This window comes from Volvox carteri (genome assembly GCF_000143455.1).
Source record: "Volvox carteri f. nagariensis unplaced genomic scaffold VOLCAscaffold_18, whole genome shotgun sequence".
NCBI classification, from domain to species: Eukaryota; Viridiplantae; Chlorophyta; class Chlorophyceae; order Chlamydomonadales; family Volvocaceae; genus Volvox; species Volvox carteri.
Genome location: NW_003307561.1, coordinates 1,322,671 through 1,344,419, shown reverse-complemented (window position 1 = coordinate 1,344,419; position 21,749 = coordinate 1,322,671). Strand labels below are relative to the sequence as shown.

Below are 21,749 nucleotides of genomic sequence, written 5' to 3'. Positions count from 1 at the left end.
TCCTGGGGAATATGAAGGGTAGGGGAAACCGGAGCCCGGAACCCGATGATGGCGTTACCTGAGCATGTGGGAATGTGGGAATGTGGGAATGCCCCCTTCCTGCCCACCCGGGGCATCATGGGAGGGTGGTGTGGCGTGCAAGCATTTCGTTGTGATGGTTGTGGGTTATGGCGTGGTGCCGTACAATACCTTTGCGTAAGATGATGGAAGGTGACTGCGTCTCTTATTTATGTGTGTGTACGTATGTATGTATGTGTGTATGTGCGTGTCTGTTCTCCCCCCCGCGGTTCCTCACCCGGCCCCCCAGGTGACGAGTGTGTTGCAGCAGATGTTGACGACCACCTCGGCAGACGCCACTCCCCAGGGCGAGGAGGCGCAGAGGGTTCTGGGATTCTTCATTAACAGGTGGGACAGACAGACAGACATACAGACATACAAACCGACATACAGACAGACATACAGACAGATAAATAGATCTATTGATTGACTTATCGACTGACAGACTGGCTCCCTCACAGACTCGCTGACTGTGAGGCGAGGACGTGATGCAACCTCGTCTAGCAAGGCAGCTCCCCAGCCGTTCACCGCCATCACCGCGCGCCACTCTTAACACCCTCCTAGTCCCGTTCTCCACTCGTTACAATGCTTTGTATGCGTGTATGTATGTATGTATGTGCAGTCTGGGCCACCCCTCCCTGGACAAGCCCCAGAGCGTGGAGTTCATGTTGAGCTGGTCGGTGCTGACTCCCGTGTACGAGGAGGACGTGTTGTACGCAGTGGAAGCGAAACTGACCGCCGAGGAGCTGGGACTGCAGCACAAGAAGAGTGAGACACGGCGGCAAATATAGAGTGCTGTATGATGTTGTTACTGGGTGGTATAGCTTCACCAGCGGCCCCCTTTCCCTTGGAGGCAGTTCCCTGCTCTCCCCTGCGAGAGGGGCACCCTAATCCATTCACCCTATCCGACTTCAGAATGTATTCGTTGGGTTCGGCAACTCACCACCAGCATCCAACCAAATCTAGCGGATCAACAGCGCCACAACATAGTTCCTGGTCAGCTATGCATGTATGCATGTATGCATAAATAGATACATATGGATGCATGTATTCATATATGCATGTATTCATTTATGCATGTCTGCATGTCTGTATGTCCGTCTCTGTTTCCGCCCACCCTCCGCTCCCCCCCCTCCTGCCCAGTCACGGACCTGCTCTCCGAGACGGATGACGGGTTCTCTCTGATGGCCTACCTGCGGGCCATGTTCACCTTCGAGTGGGCCAACTTCAAGGAGCGGATGCGGCGGGTGGTGGCCAGGACGGTGGACATACCCGACTGGGGCCAGGTCACGGAGCTGGACTTCGGACCGGGTGGGCCGGGTCGTTGTGTGTGAGGGGGGGGTGAGGGGAGGGGAGGGAGAGGTGGAGGGAGAGGTGGAGGGGATATGTTGGGCCATGTGGGTGTGCTTTTGTCTTGCTGCACATGCAACTAGTTGTGTGGTGTCGTGCCGGGTACCTGGTCCCTGGTTGTTGAGGTCGAGTGAGTGACTCTGCTTGCCCTCCTGCGGCGGAAGTGGCCACGTGGTTGGGCGGGTCTTGAATATGTTACCTGTGCCTGACCAGCGTGTTGGGACTCGCTTTCCCTTTCGCCCCCCTTCGCCCCTCCTTTTCTTCTCCTCTCTCCGTCCTTCCCTCTCCTCTCTCTTCTCTACTCGATACACAAACGCGCGCACCAACCCTTATATCTCAAGGCTCAGTTCACTTGGACGCACGCACGCGGCGTGGTTCTTTCGTTGCGGTGGTTGTTTGGGGCTGCGGTAATGCCTTTCTGTCACTGGAGCGGATCCGGACCGGTCACCGATGCGCGACCTCTCGAACCAAGTGTGCTAACAGCAGTTATGGTTATGTGGTGGTTATGTTGGTTGTTTTCCACCCTCAGGCGGTTTGCTGTTTGACTACCGTACAGAATTGCAGTTGTGGGCCTCCTACCGTGGTCAGCTGCTTGCTCGTACCGTACGGGGCATGATGTGCTACGAGAGGGCGCTCAAGGTGATTTGCGCCATGGAGTATCCGACCCCTATGGGTAGGTATCGGGCTGGGCGGGTGTTGGGGGGGGGGGGCGGAGGGGGGGGAAAAGGGGCAGGTAGCTCCGGATGAAAACAATGTTACCCCCGAATGAAGGGATGTACGGAATAGGAGTACGGAACTCCTTTTCTCCCTTGCCCTCCGGATGTTGGGGACGGGGGCGTGGGTGGGGGGGTGGGGGTGGGCATGCGGACGGAGAAGTACTCAATCCGTACTTGTGAGTGGATGTGCAGTGAGTGGTCAGGGGCTAGGAAGGAGGAAAGCCGCCCTCCGCATGCACCCCGTGCTAACCACCTTGTCAACCACCTTGTCAACCATATTTCTAACCACCTTGCCAACCTCACCCTCTCCAAACGGGCCCCCCCCGTCCGTTCCCTCCTCCTGCCAGGCATCACGGACCAGGACTATGAGCGCTGGGTGGAGGCCATGGTGAGCGCAAAGTTCGAGTACGTTATTGCCGTACAGACGTACGGCAGAAACGCCAAGAGCAAGGACCTGCGGCTCCGGCAGCTGTCCCAGAGCGTCGACACGCTGGTGCAGCGGTGAGGAAAGCGGGGTGGGGTAGGATGTGGTTGGGGAGACGGCGTGTGTGTTTTGAGGCAGGGCGACTTCCCCCAACCTCACCCGGCTGCACAACGTGCGCCTCTTCCACACCCCACCTTCACCTTCACCTTCACCCCCATGTTCCATTAAGCCCCTTGGACCCCAATCATTACTCCCTTCACATGTTCGTTTCCCCCCAACCCCTGTACACACATACAAACAAAAACACACACGCACATACACACACGCACATACACACACGCACATACACAAACGCACATACACAAACGCACATACACACATACACACAACACGTACACAAACGCTCGCACGCAGGTTCCCCTCGCTCAAGGTCGCCTACCTGGATGATGCGGTTGACAAGGAGCGCTACGGCCCCAGCCAGTACTCGGTGCTCATTCGCAACCGGAGGCAATCGGACCCCATCGCGGATCCCACACGGCCCTTCAGCAGGATTGTGGAGGCCTACCGCATCAGACTGCCGTACAACAAGTGCGTATGTATGTATGTTGTTACAGGGTGGTATAGCTTCACCAGCGGCCCCTTTTCCCGAGGCAGTTCCCTACTCTCCCCTGCGAGAGGGGCACCCTAGTCCGTTCATCCGTATGTACGTATGTGTGCATGTATGTGTCTACATGTGTAAGTCTCTTGTCCATTGTGTGTGCATCCGAACGAGTGCATGTTGGGAGAGACCTTGGGTGTGTTGTGTAGTATGTAGGTATGATGCGTGGGACAGAGGGGGGTCATATCTTCACCCGTGGCCGCTACCCCGCGAAACCCTGCCTTTCGGGGCACCCTCATCCAGTCACCCTAACCAACTTCTCAGTGGATCGCTCAGGTTCCGCACCCATTACGCAACCGTGCTCGAATAGCAGCCTCAACATGTGTCTGTCTGTCTGTCTGCGTGTCTGCCTGTCTGTCTGTCTGTCTGCCTGTCTGTCTGACTGTCTCTGTGTCTGCCTGTCTCTCTCTGCATCTGCCTGTCTGTCTGTCTGTCTGCATCCTGGGCCTCCAGGTACTCGCACCGCGGCGTGGTGCTTGGGGAGGGGAAACCGGAGAATCAGAACCACGCGTCTGTGTTCACCTTCAACGAGGGGCTGCAGGTGGGCGGAGAGGGGAAAGGGAGGGAGAGGTTGGGAGGGGGAGGGAAATGAGGGTGGTCCAGGGGGGGAAGACACGGGGGATCAGGGAAACAGGGGAAAGGGAGAGACGAAGCAAACCCACACGGGGCACCTGGTCGCAAAGCAACTCCAATGTCGAGGGGGAGGAGGTAAGGCGGGTGACCCACGGTGGGGGCTGGGAGAGAGGGGAAAGGAGGAGAGAAGGAATCTGGTTGCGTATCGCGTACGGCTTCGTATTATGATTATGTACGACATGCCATGTACATTGTAGCGCCAGGGACTACGACCTGCTGCCCTGCTCTGCTTGCCATCGGATCTCCCACCTCGCCAACATTCCAAGTCAACCCTAACCCTCGTTCACTCCACCCCTCCCTTGGGCGCCCCCCCTGGGCCCCCCCCATTCCCGCCCTCCCAAGGCCATCGACATGAACCAGGACAACTACCTGGCGGAGGCTCTCAAAATGCGCAACCTGCTGAGTGAGTTGAATGTGTTACAGACAGACAGACAGACGTAAGGGATGGGAGGGGTTTTGGAGGGGGGTTAGAACAGCCGTCACAAAATACACCACCACGCAGGTAACCACATTTACCCCATACATACCCCATACCCCATACATACCCCATACATACATACATACATACATACATACATACATACATACATACATACATACATACATACATACATACATACATACATACATACATACATACATACATACATACATACATACATACATACATAGATGATGAGAGCGCCAAAAGGACGTAGGTTTTCTGGTGTTTGGGAGGTTGAGGTCTGGTGGTGGTGAGATAGGATCTTGGGAACCAGCCGTCTTGGTAGAGCGGTATTGGGGGGGCGCCGAGCTGGCTACCCTCCCCCCCTGTGGTTTCCGGAGGCTTGATCGCCCTGCGTTGCCGCAGGGTCTTCCCGTTTGAGTACTTTTCAATTTAGACCCAGTGCTGTGGAAGGGCGCGGACTTGTGCGGTGTTACCCCCTCGACGGGGGCTATCTCCCCTGGACTAGCCCAGGGAGGGAGAGGCGGAGGAGGGTAGTAGTCTCAGGAGGCTGTTTGGCGTCTTGTGGTGTGAGCTCTTTGCGCTCTTTTTTGCGTGAGGATTTTTGAGCTTGGTGACCTCCCCAGCCCGGGAAGACTCGTCGGGCTCCCGGTCGCCCAAGTCCTGGTAGCGAGCTCTCTGAGATGCTCGGTTCGTTCGGTCGGCAGGAAGAGCCCCCCAGTTGCGACTTCGTTTATGTTAGGAGACCAACGGGCATAGATCCCGTCTAGTTGGAGCGCCAAACAAGCGCTGTTGCGTGCCGGCCGTCGTTTCCCGTGCGGCCTGACCCGGGGGCGGAGTGCATGAGACTAACCAGCCGTATGCACCCGCCCCCCGCGCTGTGCTTCGGCCCTGGGCCCCCGGCTTTTCAGCCCACAGTGTAATCAACGTCATACATACATACATACATACATACATACATACATACATACATACATACATACATACATACATACATACATACATACATACATACATACATACATACATACATACATACATACATACATACATACATACATACATACATACATACATACATACATGCGTTCATGCCGACCCAGCACACTACCCACTCGGACATCATAGGTATGACCGTTTCATTGGCACGCTTGACTAGATCCCCATAAACCCAAACTCACCTCCAAAACACCCTCTTCCCCCTCCCCTCCCTCTCCCTAGGTGAGCTCAACCCCAGCAACAAGGGCGCGCAGTTCTTGTTGTTCGCGGACGACTCCCCCCAGCAGGTCCTCTCCCCCCACATGACCGCGGCGGAGCTCCGCTTCGTCATTCTGTCCCGCATGAAGAGGTCCTTCCCCACCGCCCTGGTGGGCTTCAGGGAGTGGATATTTAGCGCCAATACAGGTGGGGGGGTGGGGAGGAGGTGGGGGGTTTTGGGATTTTGGGGGAGCGAGGAGTTAGGGGGAGGAGGTGGGGGGAGGAGTTGGGGTGAGGGATGACACAGGGCGACCCCTCTTGTCTTCCCCCCCTTGTGGCTCAGCTCTTAAATATACACACATACACACATATATTTATACACACATGTATATCTACACACATGTAGTATACACATATACTCTGCACGCATTCACCAGCACACCCGCCAGCACACCCACCCTCCCATTTCCCCCACTCACTTCCCCCCCTCTCCCCCCCCACACACATCCCACACCTGCATCCCCACAGGCGCTCTGGGGCAGTACGCCGCGGCCACGGAGTACAGCTTCGCCACCATCCAGAGCCGCATCATGACTAAACCGCCCCGAGTGCGAATGCACTACGGCCATCCCGATGTGTTCAACAAGACCCACATCATGACACGCGGTGGTATGAGTAAGGGCACTCGTACACTCCACATCTCGGAGGATTACTTCATTGGAGCGGCCCACACGCTGAGGGGCGGCCGGATCAGGTGGGCAAATATAGTAAAAGTGCTCATATGTATAGTAGTTTATATAATGGTTTATATAATAGGATAATAATTTTAATAATATCTTTAAATTAAATTTAAAATATTATATATTAATTATAGTGAGTAAGTTATACAAAACAGAATTGGAAAAATATTTCGGCGCACGGCCTTTCGAGAGGCCTCCTCAAGCAGGAATGTAACATCCGTTCCCGCCAACGCCCCGGGGTCCTGCCGCTCCTCGAACAGGTACAAGGAGTACATTGCCTGTGGCAAGGGTCGCGACATGGGCTTCGATTCCATTCTGGGCTACCAGAAGAAGATTAGCGGCGGCGCGGGGGACCTGGCCACCAGCCGGGAGGTGCACCGGCTGGGCACCCGCCTGGAGTTCTTCAGGCTCATGAGCTTCTATCATGGAGGTGGGTTGGGGCGCCCTCTCCTCCCGTACTGTAGGCCGCCGTATCCGCCTCCCCCCCCGCGACTTCCCCTACGCCCCCTCCCCGTACCGCCCACCCGAACCCCTCCCCGTACCGCCCAACCCCAACCCCAACCCCAACAGGTATCGGCCACTTCCTGAACAGCTTCTTGACGCTCAAGGCCGCCTGGTACAACATCTGGGCGCTGCTGCTAACCGCCATGGCTGAGGCGATGGAGCTGGGGGTGGAGGGGGAGAACGGCCGGGTTACCCTCACCCAGACGTACAACGTACAGCAGGTGGGGTTGGGGGGGGACTCTATTACCCTTTACTAACCACCACTACTATTTCATCGCCATGTCACCACCACTTGGTGCAGTACGGTATCGTACGGTACGGTACGACACCTGGAAATACCTCTGGATGAGTAGTCGTCCGCCTGTCGGGGGGGGGCTGCTCGGGGCTCTGCGGTGTCAGAGAATGGTCCTCTGCTCCTCCCTCTCCTGGGGGCCGTTGGGCCCCTCTAGCAGTGTCTTGGTCGTTCCTTCCCGCCTTCCACCCTCCGTCCATGTGCAGGAAGATATATGTTGGAGAACAGGTGGGGCTGCCAGCCCTCGCCAGCCCCATGTGCGCTCTTCCCCGGCCGCCTGCCCTCCCTCATTCTCCCCTCCTGCGCTTTGTCCGCCTTTTGATAACCTTCTGCGAATGATGATGGTGATGATGGTGGTGATGATGATGGTGATGCGGTTGCGTCATCTTCCTGTCGCGCATCCCCCTTGTTTGTTTGTTTGTTTGTTTGTTTGTTTGTTACACAGATTCTGCAACTGGGTACGTTATCCATCATCCCCTACGTGGGTCAGCTCATTTTGGAGACCGGGCTGCTGAGGACCCTCATCACCGTGTTTGGACAGATCGTCACTGGATCGTGAGTGCTGGGGGGGTGGGGGGGTGGGCGGTTGGGTGGGTGGGTGGGTGGGTGGGTGGGTGGTTGCTGGGTGGTTGCTGGGTGGGCGGCGTGTCGCGGGCTGGCTGGCTGTCCACCTCATGCAGCTCGCAGACCGATCTCGCTCGGAGGGGAGGGGGGTGCCGTACTGTAAGGAGGTGCTGGATGGAGCACGACGGCTCCCAGCATATTGGAGACTCGCGGGGAGGCGGTCAGGGGGGTGAGGGGGGTGAGGGGGCCGGGGGAAATAGGGTTAGGACGGCATGGCGGGGGGGAGGGGGTATAGCTCTTGGAGTCGCGGTGTATGTACGTTGATGAGCACAAGGCCGTACCTTGCGTCTGTCACCCGCACCCACCCAGACTCTTTCCTCCTCCTCCTCCTCCTCCCGTGTCTCCTATCGCCCCCCTACTTCCCCCGCCCTTCCCCTACCCCCCCCTCCCACCCCCCATCCCACCCGCCCGCCTCCTCAAGGCTGTTTTTCTACATCTTCCAGCAGCAGACTGTGGCCAACTCCTTCGCCACCGTCATGTCGTTCGGCGGTATGCGGTACATCGGCACCGGCCGCGGCTTCTCCATCCAGACCACGGACTTTGTCCGTATGTACACCCTGTACGCCCGGACGCATCTGTACCTGGGCTTTGAGGTCCTTTTCTTCTGCTTCACCCTCTACGCCCTGAACGACTGCGTCACATGCAACTACGCGGCCCTGACCTGGAACAGCTGGCTGCTGGCCTTTGTGATGATTCTGTGTCCGCTGTGGTTTAACCCCTTCATTTTCAACTTGAGCAAAGTCCAGCGCGACTACATGGCCTGGAAGAGGTGGCTGCACGGCGACGTGGACGGCGGTACGGGTACCAACTGGTTCACTTGGAACCGGGAGCAGCTGTCGAAGCCGCGGAATGATGACGGCAATGTGACGGACGCCTGGCGCAACGCGCTGAGGGAGATCGTGGGCACGTGTCTGCCGTACGTGTTGCTGACGCTGGCGATGGTGTCGCGCATCCGCTTTCGGATCGATGTGGGTACCAGCGTTGGTGGTCGGTGGGGGCGTGGGGTGGGGTGGGGTGGGGTGGGGTGGGGTGGGGTGGGGTGGGGTGTGGGGTGTGGGGTGTGTGGGGTGTGGGGTGTGCGGGGTGTGGGGTGTGGGGTGTGGGGTGTGGGGTGGGGTTGGTTCGGGTGGTGTGTCGGGAGGGGCTATATCTTGGCGAGCAACGTCCCCACCCCCCCGGGAGGGGGGTTCCGGGGGATGGAGGTCCGGCAGGGGGCGAGGGCTTTGCGGTGTGTTGCGCCGGCGTGTATGTGTGTGTGTATTGGGACGACGTGGAGTGCCGCCGTGAATGCCCCATACGGCTGCCAAGTAAAACCCTAAGAAACCTAACCGCGCCCAAGGCTTTGGACCGCTACAGCTGCTACCACCTTTTGTGAGATCCGTAGCCATGACTGCTACCACTGGTGGTGGTGCTGCTGCTGCCACTCTTTCCCGCGCTGATCCCCGTTTCACCCACACCTCCTCCCTCTCCCCACGACAGGGCGGCCGGCTGCTGGACAGTCCCTACATTGAGTTCCTGGTTGCCACTGCGCTGTTGTGGGCTGTCGTACTGCTTTTGTCGTACGTGGGTCACAATCTGCTGGAGAGGGCCAAGAGCAAGGAGTGGCGCATCGTGCGGTGAGGGGGGAGGGGGGGATGTGTTTTAATTGGCAGGTGGGTGGGAGGACCTGGCCGGTGTTAGACGTTGGGGGCGTGGGCAGTACGGTCCCTGCCCGTGCGGTGACGTGATACTGCAGCTATTTGGCTGTCACTGCATGGCGGTCGTATTAGAGTATGGGGTGGGGTGGGGTGGGGTGGGGTGGGGTGGGGTGGGGTGGGGTGGAAGCGGACAGCCGTGTGTTGGCCTTCTCGGTGGTGGTCCCCCAGGGAGCGTCCCGCAGCCCCGCACCCAATGGCTTCTCCCTGCTCCCCTGCTTTTGCATATCACCTTCCCCCTTCCCCCTTCCCTTCCTAGGTATGGGGGTTGGCCGGGGGGGACGAAACCAAACGCGCCTTCCTCTCCCATTTTGCCCGGATCCGTTCCCCTTCGAATTTCACCCCCGGTCCATCTGTGCTCCGGCGGTTGCGATTGTCCCTCCTCGCTTCTTTTCCTCCTCCCCCTTTTTCCCTTTTCCTTTTTTCCCTTTTCCTAACCACCTAGCTGCTTTCCCCCCTCCTGTCCCCCCGCCTGCGGTCCCGTCCCCCTCCCCCACTTGCAGCTACGTGGTGACGCTGAGTGGTGTGGTGCTGTTCATTGTGTACATGGTGGTGCTCACTCGCTTCTACTCGGGCAACGGCCTGACACACATCATGCAGGTGGCGTACGCCAACTTCATCATCCTGATAACAGTACACCGGGCCGCAACTTACCTTTTTACGCAGGTGAAGAGGAGGTGTTGTGTTGTGTTGTGTGTTGTGTGTTGTGTGTGTGAGGGGGGGGCGCTTGAAGGAAGAAATGGGGAGGGATGGAAAGGGAAATCTCGGACGGAATCCAAGGCGCGCTCCTTCACACACACCCCTGCGAATATGGGTGTGGGGATTAGGCCGATAGGCGCACGGGTGGCAGCACTTGCAAGGATTGCGGTTATTTTAGCTGCGGTTCCCCCCTTCCTCCTCCCCCCCTCCTCCTCCCCTCCTCCTCCTCTCCTCCGCCCCTCCTCCGCCCCCTCCTTTTCCCCGGCCTACCGAACAACGCACCGGCATGACCATCCTTGTCCCTGTTACTCTACCCCACCTACCCCACCCCGCCAATTTAACTAAACTATCCGAAAACTGGGAAAAAACCTCGACTAAAATGCGACGTGGGAAACCGATTCAAACCCTTTTCAGAACAACACGGTTCGCGAGTTCGTGGACGCGGGTTACTACACCATCGACGTGTTGGTGGGCTATGGCATGTTTGGCATCCTGGCCATCCTCTCCTTTGTGGGAGTGGTTAACCTGCTGCAGAGCAAGCTGCTCTTTAACGAGGCTTTCAGTCAGTCCGTACAGACGGCGCGCATCAAGATGCAAGTCAAACGCAGCGGCAAGCAAATCAAGCGCAAACCAAAGCCCGGACTGCTCATGACAATGGACGAATGGATGCGCAGCAGGCCAGGCAGCGGAGCCAGCGGCGCGCCCTCCCTAGCGCCTACCATATACGACCACGGCGGCGGCGGCGGCGGCGGTGGCATCAGCCGCGCCACGTCGCTGGCTCCGTCGAAAATGTCATCAGCTGTAACGTCGCTGGCGCCATCAGCGGCGCCGTCACTGGTGCCGTCGGCCTTTCCAAGCGCTGGCAACAGCGGCGACATAAGCCGTCAGAACAGCTTTAACGGTTTAACTAATAATAACAACAACAACAACAATAATGATGTCAACCCGGGGGGGCTTCAGGGTTCAGAGATGTTGAGCCGGCAGGTGGTAGATCCCCCCGCCGCCATGGACGCCGGGACTGCGGAGGCAGCCGCTGCCGGGCCCGCTGCCCCTGGCGGAGGCAATCCGGACGATTCTCCGCTGGCCGCCCCTTCGGATGTGGGATTGCGGGAGAGGAGGCTGAGGTTCGGGTAGAAAGGGACCCCGCACAGGCCCGACGGATACCCAGCAGGGGCAAGGGACAGGGACCGAGCGGGTGAGTTAGTGCGTGGAGATCTAGGTGGGTGGGTGGTGGTGGATGTTCTGTGGACGGCCCGCAGAGGAGGGGCGGGGCAGCCGCAGATGAGGAGGCGGGGCAGCCGCAGAGGAGGAGGCGAAGCCTTGAGTTGTTTTGTGTTTAATCGTTTCCGGCGAACCAATAGGGCTTGTGCCGCGTTGCATGGCATGGGCATGACATATGGGCATGGGCATTGCGTTGCGTTGTGTTGTGTTGTGTTGCGCTATTTCATTCCGTGTGCATCACATGCGTCTTGCCGCTAGCTAGCTAGCTTGCCGGCTAGCTAGCTGGGTGCGTGCGTGCGTGCGTGCGAACAAGCGAGAGGCCGCCTCAAGGGGATGCGCAAGAGGGAGGAAGGGTGGGGTGGGGGTTGGCGAGACGCCCACCCGGGTTTGTCGGATCTCTCTGTAGGTATGTGTCCCACGTGTTTATCTATGGTGAATGCACGCATGTATGCGGTATGTATGTATGTATGTACGTATGTGAGGGGAAGATAAATGGCATCAAGCCTGCAGGAGGAGGTTATGATGGAGGATTGCGTTATGATGGTGCGCAGCAGGAGGTTGGCATATGTTCTGCCTGAGGAGTGCGTGAGAGGCGCCGCCCCGAGCCGTCCGCCGTCGGACTCAAGCAGCGCCACACACCGAGGCCCGGAGGCCTGACGCTTCCAACTCCACCATCCCTTTGGTCGCCGTTTACTAGCTAGTTACGAAGAGAGAGAGAGAGATAGGGAACCATTGCAGCTATTTTCAAACTGACGTATATGCCATATAAACTTGTAGTATATGCACATGCACTGCTATTGGCGGCGCCCTCCCGCAGCGGCCCTCGAGTAGTACACTAGTAGCCTTAGCTGACCAGCTGACAGGTGGGGCTTATGCGGGCCCATTCTGTACGGTGTCGTTCCTGGACCTGTCGTACCTAGGGACGGCTGGGACAGAATGAGTGCGTTCTCCTTTGTGGGTGTGATGTGATGTGATGTGGGGGCCGGGGCGGGCCGGGGCGGGGTGGGGCAACCTTCATGCGGTTGCACGCTGCGATAATGGAAGCCATCTCAACCCTTGCATGGTCGTGCCCGCGTTCCGCTTTCCGCTTTCCGCTTTCTGTTTGGCCCCATCATACACCTCATCTCACCTCAACGCATCCTTCTTGTGTGGCGATTTTCAATTGTAGTGATCAATTTTCGGTCATTGCGGGTATGGTGGTGGTGTGTGTGTATGTATGTACGTATGTATGTAAGTACATGATGACGCTTTGGAAACGCGCTTCGATTATTTATTTTTGCGTATCGGTCCTTTTGGCGATATCGCCGAGTGCCCAGCGTGTGCGTGCCTTCCGTCCTACTTTTTGCTGTACCACGCATAGCATGGCAGTATGTGCTTCTCGTTGAGCAATGAGCTAGGCTTAACCTAGGTATAACCCGTGGGCGCCAGCGCAAGCAACCTATATATAGCTGTGTTACGCACCTAGCGAATTATGTGGGGTGGTTTGCCTGATGATGCTTGGCTACTGGAGCTCGGTCTAGCCAATCGCTGCCCTATCTATTGTAGAGTATGTTGAGCATATCATGCGTTCCGAGTACTGCTGCTTTTTGCATGCGGCACTGCATGCGGCGACGCTGACGTGGCACGCCGTGTTTGGCCGGTTAGCCGCCAGGTAATGCTGCCACGCTCTGTGGGCCGTCATTCGGCTGCGTCGTTTTGTTTTTTGTGTGCTATGCTAACCTAATTCTGAACCTAACGAGCTCTTGCCGGCAAGTGAGCAAGTCGCGCCTGTATGACCGGCCATGAATGACGCGCGTCTGTGCCGGCAGGGGAGGGGGTTAACTGTTGCTGCTAGGTGTACGGTTGTGGGTTGGCGCCGGGATGAGTGCATGTGTCCGTGTACTGGTATGTGCTTAGCAGCGAGCAGGTGCGTGCGTGTGTGCGTGTGTGTGCATGTATGTACATACATACGTACATACATGCGTTTGTTGCTGCGGTGTCGTGTGAGCTCTACCGCGTTCTCCAACCACCACATGCCCGTGTGAGCTGCGCGCGCACCCAGCTTATTTGCAAGGCCAGTTCAGAAGGACGCACGTTTATGCGATTTCGCGAACGCTGCAATAAGATACGTATGTTAGGCTAGTCGCGATAACCCGTGTCAGGTACAGAAGCGCTTGTGTACCGCGAGGTGTCTGCCGCACGTGATTTGGCATGGTCAGAATAAAGATGGCGTTCTGCCTTTACGTGTACCACAAATGATGCATACTGTGAGCCAGCTCTGTAGCGGAGAATCTCTGCTGAACCCCTCATTCCCCTAGTGTTCTAGGGCTGCTGGTGGGGCCCCCATAGAGATCGGCAAGACAGCCCTTGGTCTGGGCGGCGTTTGACGGCGTGTGATGCTGAATTCTTCTGGGGGGTAGTCACGCTGCAGTGGACAGCTGTAATGATGATTACAAAAGCCCTCGGCAGCAATCCTGAAGTCGAAGCCGAGTAAGACTGTACGAGCATCGTACAGAGGGTGAGCAACGCAGACGCGCGCAGCGGGAGACTTGGGCAACGCCATTCGACATCTTGGACTTGCCCAAGATGCGTTTTGCGGCGCAAAGGGGGGGGCGAATTCTAAAAACTAGTAGCAGAAATAGGCTGGGGGACAGGAAAGCAGCTAGCGTTAGTGGTGTTGGGGGGAGTTACTCAAACAGAGCCGCAGCACAAACTGAACCAGGTGGTCGACAGAGCTGCTTTCCTTTTCAGGTCGCGCACTGTTGCTAATGCTTGCAGCCTTGCGTTCGTGTTGCCGTACTCCCTTGTAAGCGGTCCTGTTGTAAGCTGCCAGTCCAAGCTTTTTCCTTCCCCTCCCCCTTTCCCAGCTTGCTGTTGTTCTGCTGGCACCGCACTACCTCTCCACATTGTGGGATGCGCCGGTCTATCCTTGAGTGTCGTACGCCTTCGGCCGGTACCGTACGATACGGTTGCGCCGTGGGTAGTGCGGTTGATGCCGGCACCCACGTCCGTTAGCCTGGGCACCGTTTTCATCAAAGCCAATCAGCAGAGGAGCGCATCTATCCGCACGTGCTGTTGTCGGTTCGCGCCTTTCGGAGGTCCCCCTTGGTGTGCTCTGCCTCGAGCTGATCAGGGTGGTCGAGTGCGCTTTCCGGGGCAGAGCGCTGGAGGCCGCGAGCTGGGGAGAGAGTACGTCGGTGGCAAGTGGGCAACGTACCTTGGCCCGCCTGCTGCCTCATGGCGACTTCAGTTTTCCGCATTTTCCTGTTCCCCTTCTGTTTGTGGGAGGCTGAGCCTCTACGGTGGCCTTGTTGGGCTTTGTAATCGGATCTTGGAGAGGCCTTTCCCCGTACGGGGAATTTCTTAAATTTGTTAAGAAACATCCCATCTAGGGTAATATTGATCTTGTTCAGGATGTAGTTTGTATATCGGCCATCGCGGTCCCGGACAGCCCTGGAACTGGCGTAGTTGTACCTGCGGTGAAGCTTTAGGCTGCAGCCCAGGGCCGTGCAGCCTCACCTGCAAAACGTTGTACCCGCGCTACGTCCATTCCCATTTTCTTAAAGCTTCTGGGCTTTGGGTTTTATCAAATACCTTGCTTGTTTAAGGCTGACATGTTTGGGACAGCGGTTGGCGTTTCAACTCTCACAGATGCCAAACCTACAACTGCCAGATCCAACATTGTGAGGCTAAGCATTGCCTACGACTTATGGTATAATAGTTTTCCACAACAGTTCGCTGTCTTCAAACTGTGATTCAGGTTTAGGAAGGATGATGCTGCAATCCCGTATCCATGCTCGCCCGGCGACACGTATCGCGGCGCGCCCGGCACGCCACCATGCTTTGAAGACCCAAGCACTGTTTGGCTTTGGTGGCGCTAAAACTGCAGAGCCGTCGACAAGCGAATTTTACAGCTTCACCGTTAAGGTGTGAAGATCCAGCCAAATCTTGCATGTTGCCCAGCCCATACAGCGGTTTCTATTATTGCCGGCTACCAATCATAAGGAATTCCTATTGTTTCATGGTTCCATGTTTCATGAGTAAATGTTGGCCTCAAGTTACTGTTCTCAGAGCTTGTGCGATGGGCGTTGCGCAGGACATCGATGGCAAGAGCTTCCCGCTATCGACCTTGAAAGGCAAGGCTGTTTTAGTCGTCAACCTCGCTTCGCAGTGCGGCTTCACGCCCCAATACAACGAGCTGCAGGCCATCTATGATAAGTTTGGCAAGCAGGTATGTTCTGCACCCCGCTCCGGAACCGGTTCTTCCCTGTTCGGCCACGTCCAAGTGACCCGTGCTCCCCCTCATTCCAGTGCCAATCCCTTACCAGCTCCGAGGATGGATGTTATGGTCTTTCCCATCCTAATACCCCACGGGGGTTTCGCTCAACAGTTTGTGTAACGCATGCTCTCTTTGCATATTTCGGCGACTCCTTCCCTTCGCCCATTTGGCAGACGTTGTCGACTCTTTTTAGCGCCTAATCACTGACCTTCGGCTGCTGACCTCGTTTCATGACTCCATGTCGCCCCTGATGCTAGCAGGGCTTTACCGTTCTGGGCTTCCCCTGCAACCAGTTCGGCGCACAGGAGCCCGGCTCCAACCAGTCAATCAAGGCCTTCGCCAAATCCCAGTACGGAGTGACCTTCCCGCTGATGTCCAAGGTGGACGTGAATGGCCCTGGAGGTAGGTGGATTACATTTCATTGAATAGTAGAGGACTTTCCGGCTAAACAGTTTCACCAAAGCAGCAGTCTGCAGTGCAACTGCTTTTTTATAATCGGCCGTCCCCCGCTGAGTGGCCTGAGTGGTTCCTTACTTCGCTTGTGCCGTTATGGTCCCCTCGTGTGCGCATCATCACCTCTTCCAACACCACCTCTCGTCCGATGCACCGGTTTTCCTGCACCTCGGCAGCTGAGCCTCTGTTCAACTGGCTCAAGACGCAGAAGGGCGGTGTTATGGGTAATGACATCAAGTGGAACTTCAGGTGAGTGCATGACGACGGCGGGGAGGGGTGGGGGGTTTTAAGCAAGGCCGGATAAGGCGAAGCTGGCGGGGCGGCGTTTGCTAGAGGTTTGACATATTGAGGAATGGTCGGACACTAATGAGCGAGGGCAGTGAAGGATCCGTGGGATCCAACGAAAGTGAAAGTGAAGCCTTTGGTCCTAGGCTCGAAAGGAATTTCAGAGCACCGCAAATGGGGATATGTGAGTTTTGGGTCGCGAATAAAGCTGCTGCTGCGCGCTGTGCGCTGTACGCTGTACGAGACGGCGCGGGAGCTGTCGGTCTCGAACGAGGGGCCTGGGGGAATCAGGGGCGGTGCACCCCTTCGTTGCCAATGCTTATCAAGGTGAACCCGTGCCCTGAGTTCCCTCGTCTAATCGTGTCGTGCCGTGTTGTGGCGACTTCCCCTCTGTACCCTTGACAGCAAATTCCTGGTGGACAAGGAGGGTGTTGTGGTGGGCAGGTGAGAGGGTTTACGGTAGGAAAGGGCAAAATCACCATCCGGGAAGAGCTACAGCGTTTACTGCTAGAGCGAGAGGAATGCTAAAGTGTAAACCAGGGTTTAAAGCTGGGGATGCCTTGCTTCGTCCGACGCCGAACGTGTGCTGCTGACTTCGATTGGGTTTCAATTACAGCCGCAGGGAAACTGACCCTCCCTCCCTCCACCTGGACGTTATTTCAGGTATGCGTCCACGGCCACTCCGGGTTCCTTGGAGGGCGATATCCGCAAGGCCCTGGGGGCATGAGGCTCCACCACTTTGAGGAGCCGTCACGGGATGGAGTTGTCTGCCGGGAAGAGCGGCTGGCTCCTTCCCCGCTGGGCCATATCATATGGGGACTGGAGTGGATAGAAATCCACTGAGTGGATATGGAATGTGGTAGTTTTGGGATTTTGCATTTACTGAGAGATGTTGCCAATTGCACCGTTATGTTGTCCAGGTCTAGGGGTTTGTGTCTCGTCGAGATGAACGAAGGAGGGGTGGTGAAGCATGAAAAAAAGGGCTGAGAGACGAGTGAGGTGTGTGTGTGTGTGTGTGTGTGAGTACAGATGGTCATAGCAGGTAACATTGCAATGATGACGCGGAGGGGAATGTGTTGCGCGTGTGATGAAATGTTGGACATGTCCAGCGCAGGAAGCATTTACATGATATGTGCGTGCCGTACATTTTCTGCACGTACAAGATCCGGCTCGCGTCGTGGCTTCGACGACTGTCATGATGGCTAAACGTTTATATATTGCACAATACCAGCCAGTGAGTAACATGCCTTTAAAACTAAAACCTCACCTGTGTGATAGCTAAACTATAATGACGGGAAAGATTGTGGCAAGTCAACTGCTCCAAACTTCCAAAGGAAGCCGAACGTCTCAAATGCAACCAACAACCGTGGAAACGTCCACTCCGTGGACTAGTATGCCATCAGTACTAATTTAGCGTGTCAAGTCATATGTTTGACGCGTGTATGTTTGTATTTTTAACAAAGTAGTCTATTTCCACATGCACTTCACCAACTTGCTCGGCAAAACAACTCCAAAAACTGCCTTCCGTTTCCACTCAAGAGTGCAGGTCGAAGAACAGAACTATCCGCGACGGCTGATTATGGCAATGCGCATCATCGCCACCCAAATGGGGATGCGTAGCGTGTAATAAGAAACCCGGTGGCCCGGTTTTCTCTACACACTAAATCCCGAATAGCGTGATAAAGGGTTCGACACTGAGAGACGCTAGTCGACCCCCCAAAACCCCCTAACACAATCGAACTAAACTCCTATGACATTTCCTCGTCTGGATCCAACATCCATATCGTGTGCCCTCCATCAGGCTTCCGCTCCTCCATTCCAGCTGCTTTCGCTGCTGGTCCTCTTGCTGCTGACCACGCGCTTCGCTGCGCTGAATGCTGCCCGAATGGGACTTGTAGTAACAAGTCATACACGTCGTCATACGGCCTCAGGAGTCCCGCCTCCTCCCGGTGCCACCTGTGGTTTCATTCACGATGCCGGCCATGCCATTGCCACACTGCCTCCAGCCTTTCGTTCTGCCCCTAACCGTGATACGCCGCCTGTTATGTTAGATGCGATGCAAGAGGGGCTTTGGGCCTCGCACATCTACGCGTTGCTAGCCCCGCCTGCCGAGCTCGCGCTCGTGGCTCCCCCGTCGTCAATCATGAATGCAAACGCTTGCGGAGGACAGTCCTCACTCCGTAGCGCCGGTGGCAGCCCCTCCGTCAGGCCCTCGTGCAACCGCGGTTCGTTGATGACCTGCAACAGCTGCCTCGCCACCACACCGCCCCCACCGCCGCCACCGCCGGTGCCCTGTACGATGAGCGGCACGCTGTCCTCGTCCAGCAGGAACGTCACGATGAGGCCGCCGTTGTTGGCCACCGAGTGGCGCCGCTTCATCTCCTCAAGGACCTCCCCGGACACATTGCAGGAAACGCCCACAGCAGCAGCAGCAGTAGCAGCCGGAGCAGCAGCAGCCGGGGCTGCCGGTGGTGATGGCTGCAGCGCCGCCGGTGCACCGTCAGCCTCATCTGCAGCTGCCGCTGCGGCTGCGGCCGCGACTGCAGCCGCCGCCGCCTCCATGACCGCCGCGTCTGGCTTCACGACCTGTCCGCCGCCGTCAGGTAGCTGCACCGCAGCCCCTCCACCCTCCACAACGTCCTGCTCACCTTCACCGCTCGTGGCGTCCGCACCATTCACGGCGGCCTCCGCCGCAGGTCCGCCTCCGCCAGCGTCCGCCTCCGTCGCCGCCAGCAGCACCGCGGACTGTGCGGTTGCTGCTGGCGGCGGTAGCGGTGGCGGAGAGTCATCCCAGAAGGTGGTGGCCAAGCGGTACAGCTGCTGTACATTCAGTGCAGGACACATGGTGATGAAGTCGTCCAGGCGAAGGGCGCCCTTGTTGGCCAGTATAAGGAAGTGGGCAGCCTGCGGCGAGTGGAGCGGGGGGGAGAGGAGCCCGCGGGGTCCGTGGGACAGGTTGTCAGCTTGTAAGGGTCGTAGTGAAGTTTAGGCCAGGCCCTGACACCTGAAGAGGAGTGGTGTGGAGGAAGAAGGAGCTTGGCGAGTGAAAACTGAGGGCAGTGTCGCCCTCCGCGCGTGTCGGACCCAACGATCACCAGCAGGCGTAGGTGCAGAAAGGACTCTGCTTGTTGGCAACGGCAAACGGACACTTCTCACAACCGAATGTGTTATATATATATATATATATATATATTATATTATATATGTTATATATATGTTATATATGTTATATATATATGTTATATATATATATATTATATATATATATATATATGTATATATATGTATATATACATATATATATATATGTGTATATATATATGTATATATATATGCGTATGTACATATACGTGTATATGTAGATTTACATGTATGTATATACATATATATATACATATATATACATATATATCAGTGTGTTTTTTTTCGTGGAGGCCGATCCTGAATCTGTTACGAGTTCCGTAATAAATATGCCATCAGTCCAATACGTTTATTACTGCCAGAATTTTTTTCTGGGGGGGGGCAAGCCCCCCCAGACCCCCCCTGCCCACACAGGGTACCTGATACACCAGCACATATTTAATAAATATTTCATTCGAGTGCGGGAGGCGCCCTGTCATCTGGTTCTAATGTCTCTCTTGTACTCGCTATATTGAATGAAGTATTACCAGCATCGCCGCTACTGGGGGTTGGCCTGCCGGTGGTCAGGAATGCTTTGACGCTACCCTGACCAGCTATAGTAGTTAATTTCTTGGGCCCCATCGCTCATTTATAACTTATTTATACTAAAATAGAACGTCTCTGGGGGCCTTCGGCCCCCAGAGACGTCTTCTGGGGCCCGCCCCGGCTCCGTAACGACCGTACCAGGCCTTTACCATGGTCTATGACGGAGCGCAGAACGCAAATATGCCATTTTATTACGGAACCGTAATATATTACGGAAAAAAAATACACTGATATATATACATATATACATACATACATACATACATACATACATGTAAATCTACATATACACGTATATGTACATACGCATATATATACATACGCGTATATATATGTACAATTATGTCCTATAGCCTTCATGGCTTGCTGTACGGTTGCGTTCGGGGTGCCGGATAGGACAGGGCGAGGCGAAACCGGGGCTGCCAAGGGCCTTACACTACTGCAGAATGAGAGCAACAATAATAAGCTCAAATAGTGTAGGCAGAATGCCGGAACTATGGAGCTGTCAACTGAAATAGTAAATTCGAAATCTCAGCAAGCCATACGGCTGCCGTACATAAACTAGCTTAGAGGCTATACTCGCTTTGCTCCTGCCGCATCTAAGCTACAAGTATAGATAGGTAAGAGAGAGAGAGACAGCACACCCCGAGAACGGGTCCAAGAGCGACGCCGGTATGGCTGCCGACTGGCGCATCGCATCTGACCCGATACGCCCACATACACTCGAACCTCATACACTTTCCTTACCCCTACCCCCGCCCTTCTTCTGCACCCCAGCTACCCCAGTCCCTGAACTAGCCACCTAGCCGCCCACCTAGCTCACCCACCTGCCGAATGTGCCGCAGGTCTTCCACCAACATCGCCAGCTCCTCACCAGCCGCCACCACCACCGGGCCTGTCCCCGCACGGCCTGGCAGGTGACCCTGGCCAGGAGCCTCCTGTCCTCGCCCCGCTGCAGCACCCGCTGCCGCCGCAGCTGCCCCGGACTGCGCCGTTGCCCTACACCCCGTCAGCCAGGTGTCCAGCAGCTGCAGCCCCTCCACAAGGTAGCGCGCATTGGAAGTGGAGCAGCACTCGGGACGGAGCAGCAGCTGATTGAACAGCTGGACATCCACGAAGGTCACAGTCTGGAGGGGGGAGCCCAAGACGTGGCGGATAAATGGGGTCGGGCTGCAGGAACGAAGGACGTTTTAGCAGGAACTCTCACACTGCGGCTTGTGCATCACGGCATCATCCCTCCGAAACCATCCCAAGTAACAAAACCCCCAAGCACCCCACCGATACCTCCTGCTGGACCTTAAAAATCTCAAAGTACATTATCGTGCGAATTGTGTCACGAGGAAACCGCTAACAGACCGTACTCCCCCTTTACCTCCCCCCCACACAATCTCCACAACCTCCATTGCAACCCCTTCCCCCCTCGGGGGCCCTGTGTCTGTTTCCCAAACAACAACTTCCCCCCCTTCTGGAGTAAGGAAGCCTCTCTCGCACCAACCCCCTGCCCACCCCATCCCCCATGCCCACCACCACCTGCTTGTAGAGACAGCGGATCAGTATTCTCGGCACGTGGGCCTCCCGCAGCAGCGCCAGGTGGCTGGACAGCACCGAGATGAGGTCCAGCCAGGGCTGCTGCGGGGAGGAGCCCTGGGAGCCATGGGAAGTGGAGGACAACGCGACCCCACCGCCGCTGCCGCTCATAGAACCGCCTTCAGCTGCAGCAGGTTGACCTGTTCGAAGGCGGTACCGCACACAGCAAAACAGCAACAAAGCGTC

At 56.4% G+C, this 21,749-nt stretch overlaps 3 protein-coding genes across 3 annotated transcripts in view; 2 read left to right on the top strand and 1 right to left on the bottom strand.

Moving 5' to 3' along the window:
• The window catches only part of VOLCADRAFT_90838 (uncharacterized protein), a gene marked incomplete at both ends in the record, with an annotated part of 14,490 nt that extends 3,323 nt beyond the window's left edge, over positions 1 to 11,167 (top strand). Inside the window, 19 exons of the mRNA XM_002950405.1 lie at positions 308 to 405; positions 680 to 825; positions 1,201 to 1,368; positions 1,937 to 2,080; positions 2,471 to 2,624; positions 2,962 to 3,135; positions 3,659 to 3,746; positions 4,181 to 4,241; positions 5,505 to 5,687; positions 6,009 to 6,234; positions 6,481 to 6,650; positions 6,791 to 6,945; positions 7,026 to 7,039; positions 7,223 to 7,244; positions 7,462 to 7,571; positions 8,062 to 8,644; positions 9,120 to 9,256; positions 9,838 to 10,000; positions 10,448 to 11,167. Coding sequence (XP_002950451.1) covers positions 308 to 405; positions 680 to 825; positions 1,201 to 1,368; positions 1,937 to 2,080; positions 2,471 to 2,624; positions 2,962 to 3,135; positions 3,659 to 3,746; positions 4,181 to 4,241; positions 5,505 to 5,687; positions 6,009 to 6,234; positions 6,481 to 6,650; positions 6,791 to 6,945; positions 7,026 to 7,039; positions 7,223 to 7,244; positions 7,462 to 7,571; positions 8,062 to 8,644; positions 9,120 to 9,256; positions 9,838 to 10,000; positions 10,448 to 11,167 — 3,516 coding nt within the window. The remainder of the gene's footprint in view (positions 1 to 307; positions 406 to 679; positions 826 to 1,200; positions 1,369 to 1,936; positions 2,081 to 2,470; positions 2,625 to 2,961; positions 3,136 to 3,658; positions 3,747 to 4,180; positions 4,242 to 5,504; positions 5,688 to 6,008; positions 6,235 to 6,480; positions 6,651 to 6,790; positions 6,946 to 7,025; positions 7,040 to 7,222; positions 7,245 to 7,461; positions 7,572 to 8,061; positions 8,645 to 9,119; positions 9,257 to 9,837; positions 10,001 to 10,447) is intronic.
• Positions 11,168 to 14,962: 3,795 nt separating this feature from the next.
• On the top strand, positions 14,963 to 17,828 carry gpx1 (glutathione peroxidase). Its single transcript, XM_002950404.1, has 6 exons — positions 14,963 to 15,160; positions 15,330 to 15,464; positions 15,773 to 15,914; positions 16,142 to 16,214; positions 16,656 to 16,694; positions 16,914 to 17,828. Exons 1-6 carry the CDS (start codon positions 15,005 to 15,007, stop codon positions 16,975 to 16,977), a joined length of 609 nt encoding a protein of 202 aa, XP_002950450.1. The 5' UTR covers positions 14,963 to 15,004; the 3' UTR covers positions 16,978 to 17,828.
• A 507-nt stretch (positions 17,829 to 18,335) lies between these two features.
• Positions 18,336 to 21,749, bottom strand: part of myoE (class XI myosin MyoE) — a gene marked incomplete at both ends in the record, with an annotated part of 6,646 nt that continues 3,232 nt past the window's right edge. The window contains 4 exons of the mRNA XM_002950277.1: positions 18,336 to 18,641; positions 18,864 to 19,154; positions 20,804 to 21,103; positions 21,483 to 21,703. Coding sequence (XP_002950323.1) covers positions 18,336 to 18,641; positions 18,864 to 19,154; positions 20,804 to 21,103; positions 21,483 to 21,703 — 1,118 coding nt within the window. The remainder of the gene's footprint in view (positions 18,642 to 18,863; positions 19,155 to 20,803; positions 21,104 to 21,482; positions 21,704 to 21,749) is intronic.